Source organism: Nuphar pumila, chromosome 2 (genome assembly GCF_984573655.1).
Source record: "Nuphar pumila chromosome 2, dmNupPumi1.hap1.1, whole genome shotgun sequence".
Taxonomy (NCBI): Eukaryota; Viridiplantae; Streptophyta; class Magnoliopsida; order Nymphaeales; family Nymphaeaceae; genus Nuphar; species Nuphar pumila.
Genome location: NC_143250.1, coordinates 122,402,064 through 122,426,441, shown reverse-complemented (window position 1 = coordinate 122,426,441; position 24,378 = coordinate 122,402,064). Strand labels below are relative to the sequence as shown.

The window sequence follows — 24,378 nt, the reverse complement described above, 5'->3', positions numbered from 1 at the left end:
TCCAAAGGAATCTCATTTAACTGCAGTAAAACAAATTCTTCGATATTTGAAAGATACTTCAGATTTCGGTTTGTTTTACCCAAAATCATCTTTCTTTGATTTAGTTTCATATAGTGATGCAGATTTTGCAGGAAGTAAATCTGATCGCAAGAGTACTAGTGGAACTTTTCATTTCTTGGGAAATTCCTTAATCTCTTGGTTTAGTAAAAAGCAAAATTCAGTATCACTCTCAACAACTGAAGCTGAATATATAGCGGCTAGTTTAGCATGTTCACAAGTACTTTGAATGAAACAGACCTTAAAAGATTTTGGTTTAAACTACTCCACAACAACTATTTATTGTGACAACACTAGTGCTATAAATCTTTCGAAAAATCCTATTCAGCACTCAAGAACTAAGCATATTCAAGTTAGACATCATTTTTTAAGAGATCATGTGTTAAAAAGAGATATTTCGTTAAATTTTATTTCCACTAAAGAACAACATGCCGATATCTTCACTAAACCTCTTAAAAATGAAGATTTTATGAGAATTAGGAGACAACTAGGTATTTGCTCGTTTTTGGATTTATAAAAATGCTGATTTTTTGAACAAAATCTCAAAATCGCACTATATTAGTCGACCGATAAAATTCTAGTCGACTGATGTTTTTGGAATGTATCGCATCATATTAGTCGACCGATATATTTCTAGTCGACTGATGATATTTTTAGAATTAGTCGCATTATTAGTCGACCGATAAAGTTTTAGTCGACTCAAATTTTTAAATCTTAAATGAAGGGACCCGACACCCCTTGGATTTGTTTTTTAAAAAAAAACCCGTTTTTTTTTTAAAAGAAGGCATCGTTTCATTCTCGCACCTTTTCATTTTTTTTTTAACGAAACCCTTAAACCGAAAACCCCTCTTTCTCTTTTGCCTCTCTCTCTCTCTATTCCGAAAAACCCTCGGAGTGCCGTTCGACTCCATCATCGCCGGGATTTTCTTACCGTAACAGGGAGACACCGGAATCTTCTGGCCGTGATTTTCAAACGCCGGAATCCTCTTGCAGCGACTGGCGCATCTTCAAAACACTCAGGAACTCTCTTGCCGTGACAGTGCATTACCGGAATCCCCTTTTGGCCGACCTCTCCACACCGTCAGCCACCACATTGTCCTTGTTTTTTATCGCCGGAAAGCTTTTTCCCTTTGCCGGACGTCATTTGGAAGCTGACATTTTGGTAACCATGCCTCACACGAAGTCTGCATCTGCAAAAGGTTTAGGTTCTCCTCCTCCTACACCTACTTCAAGACATGTTTTTTCACTAAGATTACTTCACAGCCCTCTTCTCTATGACACTTTTGGATCAATTTCTGCACTACCTATTTTACCAGGCCGAAATGTTCTATTTCACTTGTTTTCTCGTTACAAAATAAGAGAATTATTTCCTGGTATTTCACATCTTTTTGATGCTTGTGCAGATACACTTCACTATCCTTTTCTCATTCACTTGTTTTACACAAATTTACAAATGAACCATGAAACTGGAATTTTATCTTCTCTTGTTCATGATGTTGAAATCGAGTTTGATTCGAAATTACTTGGAGAAATTCTTGAAATTCCATCTTCAGACACTCTTTTCAACACTATTGAAATGAATGATGAAAGAGTTTTTGAACAAATTCTTCTTCCAGAAGCACCTCACTGTCCTTCTTTCAAAAATACTAATCTTCAAACTCGTGCACGCATTGCTGGACAAATCCTTGCCCACAATGTTCTACCCAAAACTGGTTCTTTTGATTATTATTCCACAGATCTATCTACGGCTCTTTATGTTTTATTTGGAAATATTTCTGTCAACTGGGCCAATGTGTATTTTACAAACTTGTGGAAGCAAAAACCATTTCTTCCTTATGGTTGTCTTTTAACCCGTATTTTTAGACATTTTAAAGTTCCTTTAACAAATGAAAAGAACATTGAGCAAAAAGAGTTCTTTGATCAAACAATTTTTAAAAGAATGAAAATTAAATATCTGCCTCCCTTAAATGTTGATCAAACTGAACCATCTGATCCTAATGAACCATCTATTTCTGAACCTTCACCTTCTGCGACACCTTCATCTCATGCAAAAAGAAAGAAATTTTCGACAAATCAAGACCATGATGAAGTTATGCAGAGACTGGAAGCGTTGGAGCTGCATCAACACACCTTTCGTGAAGATGTGACTCAACAACTTGCTTCAATTCAGAAGGATGTAACTGCAATTAAGGATTTGCTAAACTCTCTTTTCTGATCTTTGATCTTTAAAAAACATACTTTATGGGTTGTAATATTTTAAACTTATCTCTATTTCTGCTTATGCTATTTTTGCCCTTACTCTTTTTTATTCTAACAAAGGGGGAGAAAAAGATAAAGATATCATTACTTTGAAATTGCAGGGAGATCTTGAGAAAAAGATGATAGCAATTGCATTACAGGAGATCTTGCATGAGAAATGCAAAATTAAGAGAAAAAGAATGTATTTCTAAATGCTTTGAATGAATGTATTTCTAAATGCATGAAGAAATGATGAATGGAAATGCAAACCAATCAATATGTGATATATGTGCTTTAAATGTGCTAACTTTTAATGTTTTGCAGCATATTGATAGGGGGAGTAAAATCTCTATCTATGCATCTAAATGCTTCATCTTTGATTAAGTTTGTCATCATAAAAAAGGGGGAGATTGTTACGACAATGAAGCCATACATGATACTTCAAGTACAAGGTTTTGATTATGAGCAAGTGGAATCAACTGCATTTCAGCTAAGGCTATGAAGAAATTGAAGAATTCAGTGAAGAATCCTTGAAGACTAGTGTGCAAATGTTTAATTCATTAAAAGTCTTAGATTCTTGTAAGAGCCTTACTTAGAGTGCATATTTAGGTTGCATTTCACCTTAAAAGTCTTTAGAAAAACTTTTCTAAAAGAAACTCTTTTGAAAATCTTTTTAGAAAACTCTTTTCTTAAATTTTCATGTTTATTAGTCGACCAATAGACTTATCAGTCGACTAATCCTTTCGCGCCATATTTTCTAAAAAGTCATTCGTGTCAAATTAGTCGACCGAAGGTTTTATCAGTCGACTGGACAAAATGTCTGTTTTCTGGAAAATTAGCAGCAGTCGACTAATGGTTTTTCAGTCGACTGAACAAAACATGTGTTTTCTGAAAATTTAGCAGCAGTCGACTAATGCTTTTTATCAGTCGACCGAACAAAATGTTTGTTTTTCAGAAGTTTTTAGCAGCAGTCGACTAAAAGGTTTTTCAGTCTACTGATGATATTATCAGTCGACTAACTTTTCTCCAGTCGACTAAGTTTCAAAAGTTCAGATTTTCAAACGGCTCGATTAACAGATCAGTCGACCGACGATAACTGTCAGTCTATTAGTCGACTAACTGATGTTTCAGTCGACTAATTTTGCCATTTTCCTGAAACTTCAAAAAGGCGTGTCTTTTCATTTTTCAAACGTTTTGATCGTTCGAAATGGACCGTTTTGACACCCTTTCATACTCTCAACGTATGAAATCTTTTAACTATAAACATGAGTGCATTTTACACTCAAAAACAACAATTCAATCGATTTGAATCTTGCTTTTCACTCTTATTCAGTCAAGTATTGATTTTCTCACTCACGTGATATTTTCACTTCAGTTTTTCACTCAAATCACTTTGAGAGATAGTGAATTCGTGAGTAGAGTGTTTCAACAACCTCAAAAGCCAATTGCATCTCATTTGCATTCAAAAGGAAGGCTCATAGGTTGTATTGTAAGTTCTTATTTCTTTTGTGTAAAAAGAAGGACTCCTTGGTGTAAAGGAGTTGTTTGCTTTCAGTGGGATTGTTACTGAAAGTGGGACCGGTTATGGTCTGTGTGATCTTGTAGTTTACAAGGTTGATAGTGGAAAATCTCAAGCGGGTTTTGCTTGGGGACTGGATGTAGGTCGGGTTTGACTGAACCAGGATAAAATCTTGTGGTCTTTGTGTGTTTGCTTTGAGATTTGCAAAATCATTCAATATTCCGCAAAAAAGTTTTAAAAGCACTATTCACCCCCCCTCTAGTGCTCGTTGCCTCGATCCTAGTGCACTTTCAGTAGATTATGATGAAAAAACTCACCTAACAAAGAGTATCAAAAGGAAACCTATCTTTGATCGCAGTCATCAAAAGATAAAAGGTGCACTAGAATTAGTTGGTAAGAAAAAGTCTAAGAAACAACCAACCCCATAGCAAAAACAACCAAGCCCTTCGCATGAACAGGTATGTAATACCTTATATTACTTCTCATGTAAATTGCATTATGTGCAGCTTATCAATATCTAACTTGTGTAATTTTCAACATGCAACAATACCCTATAGACGTGCACTATAATGTTGAAACCTTCAATCCTCTCGACCAGTTTGAGTGGAATGATGGCATCAATTATACAAGTCTTTTGGTATATAATCAATTGTTGGGAAAATGTTTGCATTTCTTGTTAAACTTAATATAGTGTCTTATATTGTTCTATTTTATAACAGTCTCAGTTTAATTCAAAAGTAAGCAATGAAACACAGTAATCATGTGTAAATTCTTCAGCTACATAATTGCATTTGATTGTATTAACATGATCGATTGTTGTAATATGTATCCTTCACATGTATAAATTGTTGTCTCATCTAGCCTACAGAGCTACAATTTTGATACTATTAGTAAATACCATAGGTAAATCGTCATTGTTAAGTTTTTATACCATTAGTAAAAACCGTTGTCTCATATAGTCTCACATGTACAAATCATTGTAGATATAAAACATTTTTTTCCTTTCAGTGTGATTTTTATTTATGAATGCTAAATGTGTGATGATGATTTATACAAGGGGTGCTAACTAATATAGCATTTACCAACTTCTCCCATTTGGTAAATCGCTATCGCTAACACGTTTGTGATTGTAGAGATACTATAGTTGAATCATTACACAAAAAGTTGTTCTGTAATAAACTGTATTAAAAGTAAAAATCGTTATCTCATCTAGCCTTTACATATACAAATCATTGTACATATATTATATTTGAACCATTGCGCAAAATGTTATTATGTAAATAAACTGTTTTAAAAGTAAAAATCGTTGTCTCATCTAGCCTTCACATATACAAATCGTTGTACATATAATGTATTTGAATCATTGCGCAAAAAGTTATTCTGTGAATAAACTGTATTAAAAGTAAAAGTTGTTGTCTCATCTAGTCTTCACATATTGATCATGTATTTATTTTAGCATTTAATCATATTAATTCGTGCATGATCCAGTAGAAAATCGCATTAAATTCCCAAGTTTATTGTTAGTTTTGAGAAACCGCGTGAAAAAGAGAAATATCAAAAAATCATGAATTTCAAGTCATATTTCACGCTTTAGGATTTTTAGTAGTCTAGATGAGTTGAAGTAGTTTAGATTTTTCGCATTCATACTTCTTTTCGGTTAATTAGACTAAAGCCTAAGTAGTTTAGCGTAAAAATAGTAGGAATGCACATTTTAGAGAAAACGTTTTTAGCAAAAACTATCTTTTAGAATTTCTAAGGAATAATGGAGTGATTTTGAAAGAAATAAAAAAATAAACCTACAATGCGCCTTTTAAAATCACGTATGGAGAAGAGAGGGGCGTCCTTCTTTGCCAAGGCCATTTCCCTCTTCTTCCCAACCCCTCTCTCCACCGGTTCTCCTTGGCCCTTCTTTTCCCCCTCCTCTTTCTCTCAACCTCTCTTTCACCGGTGGCTCTTCTCAACGAGAATGTCGACGGCAAGGGAGAGGCCGCTTCTCTCCTCAACCCAATCCAATGTGTGGTAAGTTCTTCTCTACTCCTTCTTTCCTCTTCTTCCTTATCTTCTGCTTCTTCCCTATTCTCCTCTTCTTTTCTCTTCTTTCTCCTTCTCATTAGACGATTTGAGATTTTTCTTCTCTATTTTTTTTTACTGTTGCATCATAGCATAAGCATCCTGTAATCTGCAATTGCAATAGATTCGATCCAGAATCTGCCTCATAGCATCAATCTTCTTCATCACATATCATCTCTTCATTTTGTTCACCTGCATTTTTTTTACATTCACCATGTTGTGCATCTGTTCATTCACTGCATATATTCATCATATGCATCATAGATCATCCTCTAGTGTCACATTGCATTTCATCATTGCATTTCCTATGCATTTCATGTGTATTCCCCCTTTCTTAACCCTGCATTGTTTGTGCATTCCACCTGCATCTGAGTGTTTATCTGCATTGCATTAATATCCACTCTGCATCTGATTTAAATCGGCATTCTCAGCATTACATTCCATTTCTGATTTTTTTGTGCTATGCATCCTCTGCATCATGAGCATTTCATTAGCATAAGCATCTTCATCTCCTCTGCATCTGCATGGAATAGTCCATTGGCATATGTATTTCATCTTTTGTTTCATCCTCATTTGCATTTCTAATTTCTGATTTGCATGCACTGCATTTGTGTTGTGCATCATCGTCATCAACATTGTTCCTATGCATCAGCGTTTATTTTTTTCCCCCTATTTCATCTGATCTTCAGCACTTTTGTTCGCATTTCTGCATCTTTGTTTTCTTCATTGCATCAAATGCAATCCAGCATAACAACTAGGTGATTTTTATTGTGTTTTGGCTGTAGCGTTAGATTAATCAGTATAGACTAATGTTAATGTCAGTTAGGTGGTTGAGTAAGATTTGTTTATAGTGCTTCACAATATAGGTTGTTTGTTTATTCTGTTCAATGAGTACATACTTTACATCAGCCAATTCTTATGTTAGTTCGTTTAACTTTTTGTTAAATAGTTAGTTATTGTTTCCAGCATTTAATTAAGTAGCTTAGATCTGTTTGTTTGGTTAGTTTCAACTCAAACCTGGTACATAAATTAGTTAGCCTGTAAATATTAACTAATGGCTGGTTTTATTTTTGGTTCATAGTATAAGTTGATTTAATCAATTAGATAGGTCATTAGGTTAGCTTTTGCTTATTTCCAGATGCTGTTAGTTTACCTGCATATTCCGTATAGCATAGAACTTAGGCTAAGTTAGTTGTTTTGTCAGTCATTAGTTTTTAGTTTTTATCTTGCACATAGTTAATCAATAGTTTTAATTAATTCAGGATAGCCAATTAGGGTAGTTTACCTTTAGCTGATTTTTAGTTCTTGTTCATAGTATTAGCTTGTTAATCGTAGTTTAATTAATTAGTTAGTAAGTTCAGTTGATTATGTTCTTGATCTTGTAGTTTAGTTTAATTTCTTGTTTTCTTGAATTAGTTAAGCTTAGTTTGTTGCATTTGCTTCCTTGATTGCTTAGTTAGTTAGGTGATTTTACTATTTTTTCTTGTAGTGTTAGGTTGTTATATTAGTTTGTTCATAGTTCAACTCATGTTTAGTTTAGTTTAGTTTAGTTAATTTAAATATTGTTTTGTTGAATTCTTTTATCATTAACTATTAATTTCTTGTTCAGTTTTTTTCGTACTGCTTTGTTTCTTGTTTTTGTTTTGCAGGGAAGCGTGGAGCAAGCAAGCAAACAAGCCCTTCAAGTACACCTTCGAGATGGGACACAAAGATGCGAGTGCAGAAGACATTTGTTTTTCTTTTAGATTAGGAAATTTAATTTCATTTTAAATTTGGGATTTGTAATAAAACCATTTTAATAATTGTTTAAACCCTCTGCATAGGGCCGCACTGCTGCAGTTAGTTGATTAGTTAATTAGCTATTTTCTTTTACTTTTGGCAATAAAGCATAGATTATTTGTGTGTTTGAATACGAAGTAACCTCCGTTCCCTGAGATCAACCCGAACTCCACCACTCGTGCGAGCTAGTTTTTGTTTTTGTTGTCTGACTTTCATATTGTTTTTACATAAAAATATCATTTCTAAAAATATTTTCACAAAACTGACATCAAATTTTGGCATCATTGCCAGGGAACAGTGAAATACGAGTATTCACTTTATTACCTTGTATTTGTTCTCGTATTTTACGTTGTTAGTTTACTTTCAGTTCATTAATTAGGATTGATTAGTTTATTTTCATGTTGATTAATTAGGATTGCTTAGTTTTCTTTTCGTACTTAGGATTAGAACCATGTGTTTGCACAACGTAGAGACCAATTTACTTTTCTTACACAACCCACCTATTAGGATACCTGTAAACACCCCAAATTTTCTGCCTTCGCTCACAAACCCTTTTCCTTTTCCACTAGGATCCACTCTCTAAATCCTTCAGGGAACCAGTCGATCGATATCTGAGCCAGGGCCATTCAAAGCCCAAAATTTTTACCCCAAATTCAAATATTCTAAAAGACAATCTCCATTATGGCTCAATTTCAATCATCAATCTTTACCTCTGAACAAAAATGTTCAACTCTTTGTTTCTGCCAGGGGTTCGGGACTTCAAATCCTTCATCCAGGGTTTGCCTTTTGCATCTCATTTCATATCATCTCGCATCATTGTATGTCATTTCATTGCATTGCATGTCATTTTCGAGATCCAGCACTCTGTTCTTCAAAATATTCAATTTAGATTCGATTTTAAAACTTTTCTTTCAAAATCAATCTCAAATACTTGGGTTTTAAATCAACATTTTGCCTTTTGTCAACCCATAGGATCTTATATTCTTTTATTCCAAAACATTTTCTTCAAAAAATAATCTGGATTTGTTTTAAACTCAATTTTTAACTGATCTCAGTTCTCAGATGAGACCCATCTAAGTGGTGTTGCTTCTGGATTCCTTCATTCCTTAAATTTCTAAAGTCCTAGTCAGATTAGGACTCTATCTTTTTACTTTTTAAACCTTTTTCAAAATTCTATTTTGGTTTTAAATCAGAGGTAGTCTTACCCATTGTCCATTCCTGTCATTTTGGCCAAAATCTCAGAGTTCTAATCGAATTAGGACTCTTTTCCAGAGTTTCAGTCGCATTGGGACACTACTTTCCACTTCTATTTTTATCTCTTTTCGAGAAAATCTTTCAACACCTTTTATTTTGACCAAAATCTTAGAGTTTCAGTCGAATTAGGACTCTGTCCCTAGAGTTCCGGTCGGGTCAGAACTTTATTCTGATTTCACTGCTTGTATCTATTTTCACTTGTTTTCGAAAATCCTTTCATTTGCTTTCCAAAAGAAGCAAAATTCTAGAGTTTCAGTTGAATCAAGACTCTGCCCTAAAGTCCCATTCAGTTCAGAACTCTACCATGATTTCATATGTTACCTTTATTTTGCTTGTTTTTCGAAAATAAACCCAAAATTTTAGAGTTTCAGTTGAACTAGGACTGTCTTAGAGTTTCAGTTGGATTAGGACTCTAATCCTGATTTCAAATTTCATCCTATTTCCACCTGTTTTCTAAAAACTCTCTCAATTATTGTCAGAAAAACTAAAAAATTTAGAGTTTCAGTCCGATCAGGACTTTGTCCCAGAGCCCTAATCCGGTTAAGAGTTCATTCTGATTTTTGTTTTTACTTTCATTTTCATTCTCTTCACTTGTTTTTCAAAAATTAGTCAATTTTGTAGAGTTTCAGATGATTCAGGACTCTATTTTAGAGTTTCGGTTGAGTTAGAACTCTAATCCTGACTGCTTTTTCTGACTTATTTTCACTTATTTTGAGAAAATCTTTCAAAAACCTCTTCATTTGTCTTTCAAAAACCTAAATTTTAGAGTTTTAGTTGGTTTAGGACTCCAGTCTAGAGTTTCAGTTCGCTTAGGACTCTATTTTTAAAACTTTTGATTTTCATTCAGTGATTTTTACTCTATTTTGAAACCATTTTCAGTCCTTATTTTAACTTTTTCAAAACCCTAACATGGGGCCCACTCAGTTGATGCCACAACTGGAAGAGTTCTGATCCAGTCAGAACTCTATTTGGTTAAAAAACTTTCAATTTCAAATTCAAATTCTAAACCTCTTTTTGAAAACTTTCATTTTCAAGTTTTAAAAAAATCGCTTTTGAAAAATCAAGTGAAGCCCACTCTGGGTGGCGCCACATTTGAAAGAGTTAGAGTTACTTAGTGTTCTAATTAGGTTAGAAGTCTAGAAGAATCAAAACTTGATCTTAAAATTTTTATTTTTACTTTAGATTTTAACTTAGGGTTTTTAAAGTTTTTAAATTCAAATTTTAAAAACCAAGTGTGGGCTCACATAGGGTGGCACCATATTTGGACTCATTTTAATAGAATTAGGACTTTTAAGTTAGTTAGGGCCTAATTAAAAAGGTTGAATAGTCAAACCTAATCTAGAAAAACCGTTCCCCCCCTAATTAAGTTAATTAAGAAAATTTCAAAACAATTAGGACTCTCCCTAATTAATGCTTGAAAACCTATAAATAGGGACTCTAGAGGGGGGGTGGGGTTGTCAAGGAGGCTTTTCTCACCTCTTTCTCTCTCCCGAAATTCGTGGCTTCCTCCTCCCAAGCTCTTCTCCATTGCAGCAACCTCCAAGGTAAGAGTTCTTCTAGCTTTCTTTGCTATTTTTTTAGTTTTTCTTATTTTTTTAGGGTTTTTTATTAGTTTCTCTTATTTTTTTAGGGTTTTTAGCCATTGTCGCCCCTATGCATGAGTTTATTTCTTGTTTTTTTCATTTAGGAAGCCCTAAAATAATTCAATATGATGATCTACAGATCATCCATGGCTGATTGTAGATTTTTAATCCATGCATATGACATGAATGTTATATTTGATTCAAAAAACTTGCATAAGTAGCATATAATGTATAGAATCATGTGATGATGATATTCATGTTTTTAACATAAATTGTTGCCTCCTGAATTGACCATGAAGCCTACACATAGATTATATACATAGCTATGAGATATATCTATTTGCATTGGAATATTATGTGCCTTATTATGTTATGACATGACATATTAAGGCATGTATAAACATCATTGGACTTGTGTGTGGATATTGTTTGAAAAATGAACTGACTGTGATAAATGCATCGTTGAATAATGCTCTATTGAGAGCTTGGGTGTAATGTGACCCCACATTATAAGAGAAAGTCTCACTTCGCATGCAAACATCTACACATTAAAGATCCTTGTTGTCGCCTTCGCCGATGAGGTGCTCATATGGGCTAAAAGCGCTAAAGCACGTGAATTGGGTTGGGTAAAACCATGTCATGACATGTATATTACCCTGAGGAGAGTATGAAAACTATTGAGCATATTTACTTCGTGAAGCGAAAGTATAGAATACTAACTACTCTAATAAAGATGAAATCTTTCATGTAACTCATTCACACTATGGTTCACCTAAGAGAGGGTGGAACAGTACAACCCCGAGTGATGATATCGGATGTAGGTTTGAGCTACATGTTATATCGACTTGAATTAAGGATCAAAGATGTCCCTGGAGCTCTAGTTACTCAGAGTTAGAGAGGTCAAGATTGCCTAAAATTGGTATACCTCAACTGCTGCAGTAGTAGAAGATTGCAATTCAGTTTGCTCTTGTGCTGAAAATTTTTTGGTTATGAACCGTGGGCTTGGATTGACTTATCTAGTCACTAAGGTACTACGGAAAATATACAATTTGCATAATTAATATCATAGTATACTCTAGCTAGTACAATGACAATTGTCTCTGCATACCCAGAGGTAGTAAGCCTATCGATACTAAAGTTACTAACACTACTAACTAACTAACATAGTTAGTATTTCTTCATATTGCTTACTTGATATTTCATATTATGATATTGAAGTTATATAATGAATTATTTATAATTATATGACTGTCATGAAACATGTTATGATATTCATGATAGATGTTAGATTAATTATCATGATGCATATTATGTGAATTTGTTTATCGGCTTGCAAGAGTTTTGACCCTGTTTCATGGGGCGCAGGTGATGAATGATGATGCATTTCTTAACTAATCTGACGATCTTACAACACGCTTTTGGGGTATCTCATTATAAATGAGATATTTTATTAATATTTGGAGATTTGTAATATTTCAAACTATATGAGACATATAAAATGAAAATGATTTCTTTCAATTTGTGAGATGATGATGAATCTATATTTCAAGCACATATTTTATTTATGTAACCCATCGAGATTGTCTGACTTTTAATACCCAAATACATCTGTTATGCTATTAAAAAAAATTTATGATTAAAATTCTACATTTTCAAAGTTGAAAATTTTGAGGCGTTGTAGGAGTCATAATTTTTTTGCTGATGATATTGGTTTGGTAAATCCCATCACCAAAAAGAAAGATGTTGGGATTCTAATGATGCACATTATCATACTCTTTGTATGATTCCCTTTTGATATAAATAGTGTGCGTTGTTTGGTGGAGCATCAATTAGTGCTGGAATTGAGAAGAAGTTTCTAGTGCCATCTTGAGAAACTATAACATTGGGCCGAAGGATGGTCATTATACCTGCTGATTGATTGACATTAGTTAGTATGCAATATACCACGACCAACATAAGGATTGATACAAATATAAAATACAAAAATATAACATGTAGAAAATTGGTACAAACTCTTCCCCATACTAGTTTATGAACCATGCATGCTAATCCGAACTTCCTGTAACACCTGATTTGTCTCTTATCACCTACAATTTCCTATTTCTACGATTGTCGTTCCTTCTATAGACTATAGACATTACTTCTAGCAACTCTGTTTATCATAATTTACAAAAGCCCACTTTCAAAAACATTATTCAACAAAATTTTGGGACTTAGAATTAAGTCTTAAGGCGAGTCGTCATTCTCACTGTTATGAGGCCATGGACGAGCTCCACTCATTTGGTAGGCCCACAAGCAAGTGTTGACCTCGTGACAGTAGCCCAGCCCATGTATTGTTTAATTTAATGCACGCACATGCATTGATTTGACCTCTCCGATTTAAAGCACGCACATGCATGTGCCCACTCCCTCATGGACCGAGTTCAACTCTGAAACCCAACCTCAAAACCCTGGACCAAAACCAGAATCAATTCCAAAAAATCCTTTTTTCCAAACTCTAATCTATGTATAACTTGGAAAAGTTTTCAGTTATCTCTTCTTTTTTTTTCACTTATAACCTCAAGAAACCACACTCAGCATAAGACCTGGTCTCGACGCTTAGCCAGCCATACTTACGGTCATCGCGGCGGTGACATAAAACTCTGAGACTAGGATCTCCACTCCCAAGACCTATGCTGGGTGTCGGCTTGCACAGGAGTGTGACAATAATGGGAATTGAACCTTGACTGCCCGTCTCACGTCCAAGGCCCCACCTCCACTATGCAACCCCCCCTTGGGCCTTAGTTTTCCCAAACTCTTGTTATTAGTACAAATGCTAGGCATCGTAAAAATGAAATCTATGGTATACAATCAAACTGCGGCGTGGGAGAGTGGATCCTGTAAAATGTTGGGTGAGATTAGCAATCAGGAGATTCATGATGGATCTCTTGTCCTAACAGTAAGCAGTGCTTATAGCCAGTCTATACTCTATAGTGAGTGTGAGTTTTCTTAATGTAAAACCTATATTTTTGGGACAAACTACAAAAAGGAAGGGGGGGGGGGGGGATGAGTTAATGATACAAAGTCTCTTGAACTCTACAAATATTAGAAGTCAAGTCCCCCATATAAGAAATAAGCACTAATAGCACAAATGGAATCCTTTAGGGTGCATTTGAATTGCAGGACGCACCCGAGCGAGGACTGACCATCCCTACCCGGTTGCTGTCCTGCATTTGATACGCAAGAACCAGGGACTACTTGCTGCCCGCCCCCCCCTTCGTATTTAAAGGGTGCGTGGAACCTGTGAGTCACACAACATCTGGTGTGAACTGGTGGCATTTGTCCAGTGAGTCAAACACATCCTTAAGGCAATCCCTATTAGGGATGGCAGTGGACCGGGGCGGGGCGGGGGACAAGGTCTCCACCCCCGCCCCGTCTTTAAAATGTAACCTTCATCCCCGGTCCACCCCCGTGACGGGGGAGGCTTTGGACCTCCACCCCTGCCCCGTCTCAACATTCTAATCCCCGCCCCTGCCCCCGCCCCCATCCCAGTATTTCTAGATAAAAAAGATACAACCTTGCAATGACTTCATCAGAATCAATAGCTGAAAGCTCTGTGCCAGTGAACTGTCTCTTTTATGGTAAACTCGTAATATTTGATTACACAATGGCAAAAGAAGAAAAGGGCAAAAGGCCATTGAAATATCGAGAGAGAAATATAATGAAATGTTATGGCAGCAGGTTCTCGATATCATGGAGGGCACAGAGTTTCTGAATTCTCAATGTGAGGATAACAGACTAAAAGAACCAAACTTACTTCATGTGCAATCAACTGTGAGATTGCATACATATGGTGACATTACAAGCTACATCGCTCATAGATAGAAAACACATGCGGTAATGTGAAGTAAAACACAGACGGGGAAATGAAAAAGAAAAGAGGGAGGAGATGGCACCACAGAGGAGGCTCACGACAGTGGCACAAGGCAGCTGCAGAGATGGAAGGAGGGAGAGTCGGTGTCGGCAAATGATGGTCGGTGTCGGCCAACGGTGGTCGGCGACGGCCCGACTCCAACGATAATGCAGATGGGGAAGGGAAAGAGGCGATGACCCGGCTCTAGGGTTAGGAACTTAGGGAGTTAGGGTTAGTAAACAGTAAGAGAAAATATAAAGGGTTGGGGGCGGGGCGGGGCCAGGACGGGGATGGGGCGGGGCGGGGCGGGGCTGGGGAACATGCCAGTCCATCCCTGCCTCCATCCCCGCACGGGGATGAATTTTAACCTTCATCCCCGCCTCCATCCCCGGTCCAAACGGGGTGAGGTGGGGCAGGACCCCGCTTTCCCCCGGTCCACTGCCATCCCTAATCCCTATGATACAGCACAAAATCAAACAACTCTTATGTTAATTAAGGACGTTGTTTTCAAATGAGTAAATAAAAAAATAAAGCGAAAAAAAAAATGTGAATCATCAAAAGCATCCAATGCCGGTACCAATCAATTAAATGAAAGCCTGATCACAAAAGAAACCAAGACAGCGAGAACGAAAGAAGTGTAAAAGCAAGCCAACGATATTAAATTTTTTTTTTTTGAAAGGCAAGCTGGGGTTAAGCCGACCCCTATCAGAGCCCCGTCCAATGTGGCAGAGGGATTCGATCCTGGGCCTTCAGCTTGACACAGGACCTTACTTACCACATGGGATACCACCTCGGTGGTAACGTTATCTAAAGTTAACCGAACTAATTAATCACAAATCCTATGATGGAGAATCCATTAGAGGAACCAGTTGATAGTGTATCACCAAAAGAGACAAAACACATGCAAAGCAAGGTAATCTTATCTTTATATGTCCACGTATACGTAAGTTGAAGTAAAAGCATGACTTCCATGTCCAAATGAAACAAGAGTATGCACCAACGGGGCTCCGGGTGGTTGGTAGGAACTGTATGTGGTGGGACGTTTCAGTTTCAAACCTCAGTGGTACGTTCAATAGTAACTGGTGGGGTCTGCCTAACCCAGCTTGCCTTTAAAAGAAAAAAAAAAGCGTATGCATTGGGAGCTTAGCAGGTCATCATTTACTTTTTTGTGGATTTTGATTTGGACTATTGGGAAAAAAAGTTAGGACTCAAAAAAGAACCGTCTCAAAACTCAAAAGTGCTCAAAGTTCATCCGGTAAGCTTGACAACAAACCCATCCTAATGTATGTCATCAAACATCTTACTTTCTTATGATTAGCACACACGCATATATATGGGTTAATATTTAATATTGGCTACTAATGAGGGTACTAAACTAATTAGTAGAAATCACTAAAAATTTTAATTTTTTGTAGATCAAATGTTACGGATGTGGTTTACATGGTTTGTTTAGTAGAAAACTTGTTTTGAATCATGTGATTATGATAAGTAATTAAGTTTTTAAATGAGTCCAAAAATCAATGGCCTCACAATGTGTCAAAATTTCATAACTCAAAATATCATCACATTTTTTACATCAGAAAAGCATGATCCATGGCTTGATCCTTAGCAAACAAACCATGTTGAACACATTTATGTGGTTAGATTGAGTCAATACAACTTGCACCTATGATTTCTAGCTCATTAGTTTCATACCTCCATTACTAACCAATATTTACCATATATATAGTGAGAGAGAAGGGGGTAGCTGCCAATGCACTAGGCAGCCAACCACTGCCAATGCACGTCAAAACCCTTTTAGTGGCCGGCGGAAACCGCTGCTAAAAGTCTTTTTATAGACTTTGACGTGTGCGATGAACGATGCACATGTTGCCATCTAATATATATATATATATATATATATATATATATATATATATATATATAGAGAGAGAGAGAGAGAGAGAGAGAGAGTAAATATTTAGTACTAATGAAGGCACTGAACTACCCAGTAGAAATCACCTACTTTTCATACTTTTTTTAGGTCAGATCATATAAATGTGATCTACAGGGTTTCTTTAGTAGAAAATGGGTTTTGAATAATGTGCTTGTGTCATTTAAGCAAGTTTTTCAAGGGGTTAAAAAATCAACGGCTTAGGCTATCCTAGAATTTTACTGACTAAAAAAAATCATATTTTTATATTGAAAAAACATGATCCAATGTTTGATCCTTGGTAAGCAAACCATGTTAAATACATAATTTGATTATTTAGAACATCACTTAAATTTTCTAATGACAAGACACCCTTTGAAGACTTGTTATATATAAGGTAACTTGGCTCATCCTTACACACTCATGAGTGACTTGGTCACTGATCCCATGGTTACAAATGTCAATAATAAACATATTCTATCTAGGCATCATAAGGAATACAACATATGATTAAACAAACAGAAATTTACTAGAATAAAGACAAAAAATTAACATATTGAACATCCCGTGCCACTTGTGGCATCTAATCTATTACAAAGGAACTTACACAGTGTCTGTTATACAAAACAAGACAGCAATAAGAGAAAAACCAAAAGACCAGCGACTAGCTTTTGCCAAGACAACTGTTTTACCCTTACCTTGTGGTTTGCTTTATTTCAGTAACAAATTCAATACAAATATAAAAAATAAAGAATAATCCAATTTGTATTGGTTTACAAGAAAAAGTACTAAAAGAAGATCTTGCAAAAATCTCATGGCCTTCTGTACACCTTGGTTTGACCACAGCCCATAATAGAGCTGGGCAACTTTGCCACCTTCTCCACCCCTTCTTCAAAAACCACTCCCATTCCCAAGGACAGATGTGCCTCAATATGACAATGGAAGAACCACACCCCTGGATTATCTGCTCTAAACCTTATAGCCGTCCATCCATAAGGGAATAAAGGGACTGTGTTCTTCATGATTGGATTCACCAAGTTTAGCTTTGATGAATCTTTAACCGGATCGTAGGCCCCATGTCCAAAACCCAATACCCAGAAATCATGTCCATGCAAGTGCCATGGATGTGTCTCACTGTTATTAACAGTCAATGTGTTAGCATTCTGCAAGATCACATCCACTACTGATCCAAACTTCAAGCGGTAAATGGAATTGCTATAGGATGCGTTTGGGTTCGTAGGCGGGAGAAAAATGTCGTACGGCGAGTAAGAATCCGGCGCTGGGGAAGGATCAAAGGCATTTTTGACATACTTCTCCTTTAGTGCTACAAGGTAAGGAGTGTGAGGCAGGAGGAGGGAGATGTTGTTCACCGACCAACGAACATAGCCATTGATTCTGTTCTGGGTGTTGAGCATGGTGATCACTCTGTCAGAGCGCAAAGGCGGTGGCACAACGTAACCGGTGCGTGCCTTGATGGCGAGGCTCTGCGCTTCGCGGGTTGCGGTGTCATTCCATAGTGGTCCAATGGGTGGCATGGTTGGAGGTGTTCTCTTGGGGTGGTTTGGATAGTAATTCAGGATGGCAAGCCCAGTAGGAGTGGCTGGCTTGCGACCAACCACATTGGTGCCCATCCAGTAGTTCCTTTTGGGGTCTTGGTCAGCCTTGATTAGGACAGAGTAGGTCTCACCGGAGTAAATGAAAAGGCTCTTGACATCAAAGGGCTCTACATAATGGCCATCTGATTCAACAATAGTCATGTTGTGCCCCTGCAGTAAAAGTTCATAAATTGTTACTCAACTTTTTATTGGTTATATTAACAAGCATTCCTATGAAACAAAGATTTAGCAAAAAACCAATAGGCTTTGCTTGAGAAAGCTGCTATTTCATCATCGTCATCATCAGTGGTATTATTATAGATCACAAAAAATGACTCCATTAAAAATTGTTTTATTTTTTACGTTTATTAATCAGGATGACATTGGATGATAAATATTTTTTAATTTTAGATGCAATTCATCATGAGGCATCTTATGCTGTGGGTTTTAGTAGCTAGTGGGGTGATTCTCACCTCAATTTCAAAATTAAGAGCTGATAATGCGGTAATGCTTGCGATTCGCAGGCGATATGTTTTTCCCGGGATGACGGTGATGACATGAGGAGAGCATTGAGGATTAGTTGTGTTGCAGATGCTACCGGTTCTAGCTGCATTTTTCAAAGAAGCCACCAATGAACAGTTGTACTGCCCTCGCCCTTGAATCAACAGTGACTGAAGAAAAAAATTACTTGTTAATAAATTGATCACAGATTTGCCGGTAATTTACAATGATAGCTTAACATAGCATAATTAAACAAAAACCATAGAAGTGATTAACAATGATTCCTACCTATGAACCATTGTAACAACATCAATATGTAGGATATAGCTATATCCTACATATTTGAATTAATCATACTTGCTGTTTTTTGACAAATGTATCAGTGTATACATGTAAATCCAATTTTATACACTGGTCTATACATTAGAACACCTCAGGCTTCTATTGCCATTCTAACCACCAAATGTTGGATCTAGCCAAAAAGGATGTGTTTAACATGGTTTATTTACCATGTTAGAAGTTTTTATCAAGTTTGATTCACTACAAGATCTTATTTTTGAGACGGTGAAAATCAACGACTCACAATTGATGAAGACAAGGGTGGTTTTACAACCATATAAAGCATCATCTTTGAGTCAACACATGAGAACAGTAAAAAGGACATGATAAACATGATCCAAAGGTTAGATGTTGCTTCTGGACCTTAGATCTATGCAAATCAAGTATTTACCACCATAAGTTATGTGGTGAAAGAAGGTTGGGTGTTCAAAATCAAGTCTTAATAAGAAGAATACCTGTGGTTCCCCAACCCATACAAATGGAAGGGATGACAAGCCAGTTGCTTGCTCATTCTCGCTCTTGTGGTACCAATCGTTGAGGATAATACTCCGATCGGCATCGTAGGAGAAAGGTTCAGTTACACCATCTGCAACAGCGACTTGGATTGACCCGTACAGCCCAGCTTCTCTTTGCATACCATAGTGAGCATGATATATGTATGTTCCAGGCTGCAGTTTTCAGTTTTTCATTGTTAAAATATGCACCAACTGTCAATAGATCAATCTTAAGACTGAAATCAAATCAATTAATATTGCATGATTGTGGCACCACAACATGACCACAAACAGCATGTTATGATTTCTTTTGCTTCTGTTCATGTGCGTATGAATACCATATACATGTGTGGTAGACCAACAATATTCAATCCTTTAGTTTAATGTTAACCACATACAAAGTGTTTTGAATAACGTTAAGGGCAGATTAGGTCTTTTGTCTTGAAGGAAAAAGACAAAGCATAACGTTTTTTTCTAAAAGTTTGTCTATTGTTGTCTTTCAAAAGTAGCTAAAAGTAAATATTGGTTACTAACGAAGAAATCACTTTTTCCTTCAAATTTTTTTAATTTTTTTGTAGATCAAATGTTACGGATGTGATCTACATGGTTTGTTTATTAGCTTACTTGTTTTGAATTATATGATTATGTCAAATAATTAGGTTTTTAAGGAAGTCTAAAAATCAACTTGCCTACATGCCAAAATTTCACAATTCAAAATATCACATTTTTACATCAGAAAAACACCATCTAAGGCTTGATCCTTAGCAAACAAACCATGCTGAACACATTTATGTAGTTAGATTGAGTCTATACAACTTTCACCTATAATTTCTAGCTGATTAGTTTTTTTACCTTCATATATATATATATATATATATATATATATATATATATAAACTTGCAGTCATATTCTTCATGTTTACCGTGAGAACTTACCCTATCTACGATGAATTTATAGACAAAGGTGTCACCGGGAAGGATTGGGCATTGTGTAACTCCTTCAGTCCCATCACTCCATGGGGTTCCGATCTGTGTTATTGAAAACAGAACAAAGAGAAAAGGTCATTTTATTTGTTAAGAAAACAAAAAAAGCAGAAATATAAAAAGATGTCAAGGCCAGCCGAGCCTGAGGGCGCAACCTGACCCCAGCCTTGACCCGATTAGAGATCGATCAGGCCCTTGTTGAATTTATATCCCGGCTTCGGACTTATCGAACTGGGTTCAGTTCAGTTTGAGTCGGACCCTTTAAACCAGAGCAGTAATTGAGATGATGTTGGGTCCCTATCCGAAACCTGCTCATTTGCTAATGGGTCCTGGTTATAGGCACAAGACCTATCGAGCTTCGGCTGCACAGGGCAGCCCTAACTGAACCCATCTCGGGTTGTCTCCACCCCTATAATATATACCTCTAATACATAAGGAAAATAAAATTATATATAGCATAATTGCATGTATAAATGGAAACAAATGATGACCCAAAATATCTTTGAATTTATTGAACAATCAATATTTGAAACTAGCACATTTCTGTCAATCTTTTACCTGCCAAACGATTACCTAAGGTTCTAAACTCTCTCTCTCTCTCTCTCTCTCTCTCTCTCTCTCTCTATATATATATATATATATATATATATATATATCATAGAAATTGAAGTTATTGACTTTGTTCATGAAAAGTTGCAGTTTTAATTGTGACCGCTGACAATGGGAAGCCGCCTGTTGGTGTGTGAAAGCGTTGCAAGCAGCGGGGATATAAAATTACACAAATGGCAGCGCAGCACCCCAAAAAGCCAACTCCCCTCTTTGGCTTGACCTGACAACAGTCTTTTGGCTGTTGTGCATGTGAACCTCACCCCCATCTCTCTCTCTCTCTCTCTCATATAAGGGAGACGATGAAATAGCAAGTGGTTCAATTCATTTCAACAAAATTAGGAATAGATCAGTATGAAACGATTCAAAAGGTCAGAGATGTATTTTTTTTTTTGGTTTTTCATAGACAGCATACCATAAATCAGATTACTCCAATGAAAAAAACATGATTTTGCTTTTTACTTTTGCAAACTTTTGGTGAAATATAGGCCACTGAAATTCGTTCCTGCTGGTCTAATAGACCACATTTAAAGGCTTCCACTTGACAGTTGCTGCAACTATGACTAATGAACCAGTCCATCTCTAACTTGGAGGAAGGACTACGTGACATATTTCAGACCAGGTAGTCTTATGGTTGAGTAAGAAAATCAAAGAGAAGATAACACACCTGGCGGATTCCATGCCAGTGCACGGCGACGTTTTCTGTGGGCAAGCTGTTCTTGAGCTCCACAATGATGGTGTCTCCCTGCTGTGCCAGTATAGTTGGGCCAGGGGAACGGCCATTGATGGTGATCACCAACTTCTCAAAGCAATCTGGTGACTTGTATTCGTACTTGACATCCCATCTGTAGCGCCGGACCCTCCCTTCAGAGGCTTGGACGGATAATAGCACAACCAACAAACACAGCAATAATCCACCAGTGCGGGAATGAAGACTCATCATCTCCCAATACCCAATCGAGCAACACCAACAAGTAGAAAAAGTATACAATCCATTTGGTGTGTTGGTGGTCTTTATATATATAGGAGGAAGACCTCCAGCTTCCACAAAGTCGGCTGAGGCGGCACTTCCACGAAAGTCTTTGCTTTGATTGGAAGAATTCTTTCAAAATATATTTGTGTGTTCTCACCCATGAATTTGTTCTGCTTACTCAATTAAGAATAGACTTTTGGATCATACTTATATATATATATATATATATATATATATATATATATATATATATATATATATATATAACGTTTTGAGAGCTGAAAAATCAATATAGTGTAAGTTATTGATTTTTTCACCCTAAAAAAAACAAGACAAAATCTTTAGAAAAACATGATTTGAAGGCCGGTCTGTTTCTACTAGATCAAATATGTACAAATCACACCACCTGAGGCTCGGACTTGTCTGATTGGAGCATAGTTGTATAATTGGTAGGGGTCTGCCTAACCCAAACTTGCCTTTAAAAAAATATGTAGATCACATCGGAAGGTCAGAGATATAAAAAAAAAAAATGAAAATTTCTCTGGGGGACTTCCAACCTAGGGAGTAGCAAACAGTACCCCATGTGTATAACGCATTTCAATTACTTAATTAGTTAAGTTTGGGACAGAGGAATAGCTGTTGAGAGCAGTTTAGTCATTTTTTTTTCTCAGAATCGGTCTACTGAGAAAATTTCAGACGCCTAGTGTGCTACTGGAACAAAGATGGATAAAAACATGAGTTAAATGTAATCACCAAAAATTCCGGTTTCATAATAAACAAAAAAAAAAAACCCACCTTGGAAGACGCGTTTTCTCTGTCCAGAGGAAAAAACAAGTTCTTGTATCGTATATTTTACAATGTGATTATTTAAAAAGTAGCTTTGAAAGCTCCAAAAAGCAGACAAACTATTTATAGAAGCTCAGCAACATCTTCAATTGTTACATTTAACCATCTACTTTTTCTTAACGAGTTTCAATTCAATTAGTGCTTTGTTCATATTTTAAATGAATATTTGGAGTATTTTGATAAGTTTGTTTTGGCTAAACAAATGGCCGAATGACTATTATTTGAACCAAGCGCGTCGTTGAAAGCAAGATGTGGAAAACAAGCTGTTGAGGGTTTAAAAAAAAAAAAAAAAACCAAAAAGAGGATTATTCCCTGCTTGGAAAGAGCAAAAAAAGCCTTAATGCCGCGTTTCAGCTGTCTAATGGAGACCATGTGCTCTTTTTTGTTTTTGTTTTTTCAAAGGCAAGTTGGGGTTAGGCAGACCCACCATTAGGGGTGTCAACGGGTAGGGTTTGATTGGGATCCAGTTAAATTCAGACTTGGACCATATTTTTGGATATGATATCGGGTCTGGACTTTGGTCTAATCGGGTATATTATAAGAGAAACCATACCCGGTAAACTATTTTTTTTTTTCATTTTTACATTGAAAATTAGTGGGTCTTAATTGGAACTCGGGTCGGGCCCGCGTTTGGTATAAAATTTCACAAACTATACCCAGATTCATGTATTAATTGAACCTTCAGGTCCGGACCCGAGTTATAATTGGGTCTTCTTATATGTCACCATACCTGGACCCTATAAGGTTTGGTTCGGGCTCGGTCTGGGTAAATCTGACCAGTCTACACCCCTAGTTATTATTCAATCGGGTTTTGAACCTAAAACGTTCCACTACAAGAAGACATCACTCCTACCAACCACGCGGAGCCCCCATGGAGACGGGAGCAGATCAGGTCATGCTGAATATGAGCGCTTTTGCTCATGCAGACATCGTGGCCGTCTGTTTGCATTTTGGATGAATGCCACGTGGTTTTGTTGACTTTTAAAATGCAAATCGGATGGCCATGATGTCAGCATGAGCAAAAACACTCATGTTCAGCATGACCTGATCCGCTTCCCATGGAGACCATGTGCTCGTATAATTAATTAAGGCACTAATGATGTTTTTACTGTTGCTAAGTATCCGTTTTTTTTTTTAAGGCAAGCTGGGGTTAGGCAGACCCCTACCAGTTACCATTGGGATTCGAACTTGGCAACGACCCAATACAAGCATGGCTGGGCAAGACTAGATCTAAACTGGGTCTAATGGCTCTCTGGGCACAAATATTTTCCTTCAAATCAACGTTGTCAGAATCGGTTTCTGAACTGAAGCAATTTTCAGAAAAAGATTCAGCGAATCGGCAACTGAATCGGGCTGAATAAGTCAATTCAATATTTTTAAAATTTTAAAAAAATCACAAAAAAAGGGAAAATAAAGAATAGACCTATTCAACCCGATTCAGCTCAAATCAAACTGATTTTGCGAAATCAGGATTGAATTGGCCGTTTTCTGTGTAGGGCCTGATTCGGTCTGAAAGGGACTATTGAGGGCTGATTCAGCTTGGATCGGCTGTATTCGATTTGATTCTCATAACATTGTTTCAAATTAGTATGTCCACCATATTGTTGCAGCGATTTGCCAAGTCAAAATTGATCAAGACCATGGTTCGGCGAAGACGAACCTGGGTCCTGCATTAGCAGTAACCCTTGGTCCTTTGACCAGCATAGAAATTGATCAAATTACCATGAACTACACGG

At 36.6% G+C, this 24,378-nt stretch overlaps 1 protein-coding gene across 1 annotated transcript; it reads right to left on the bottom strand.

The window, feature by feature from the left end:
* Window positions 1–16,829: 16,829 nt before the first annotated feature.
* Window positions 16,830–21,821, bottom strand: LOC149846969 (Cupredoxin superfamily protein). Its single transcript, XM_089996706.1, has 5 exons — window positions 21,491–21,821; window positions 20,170–20,262; window positions 19,195–19,407; window positions 18,373–18,570; window positions 16,830–18,070 (listed from the first exon to the last, which is right to left on the bottom strand). Exons 1-5 carry the CDS (start codon window positions 21,764–21,766, stop codon window positions 17,117–17,119), a joined length of 1,734 nt encoding a protein of 577 aa, XP_089852832.1. The 5' UTR covers window positions 21,767–21,821; the 3' UTR covers window positions 16,830–17,116.
* Window positions 21,822–24,378: the final 2,557 nt, after the last annotated feature.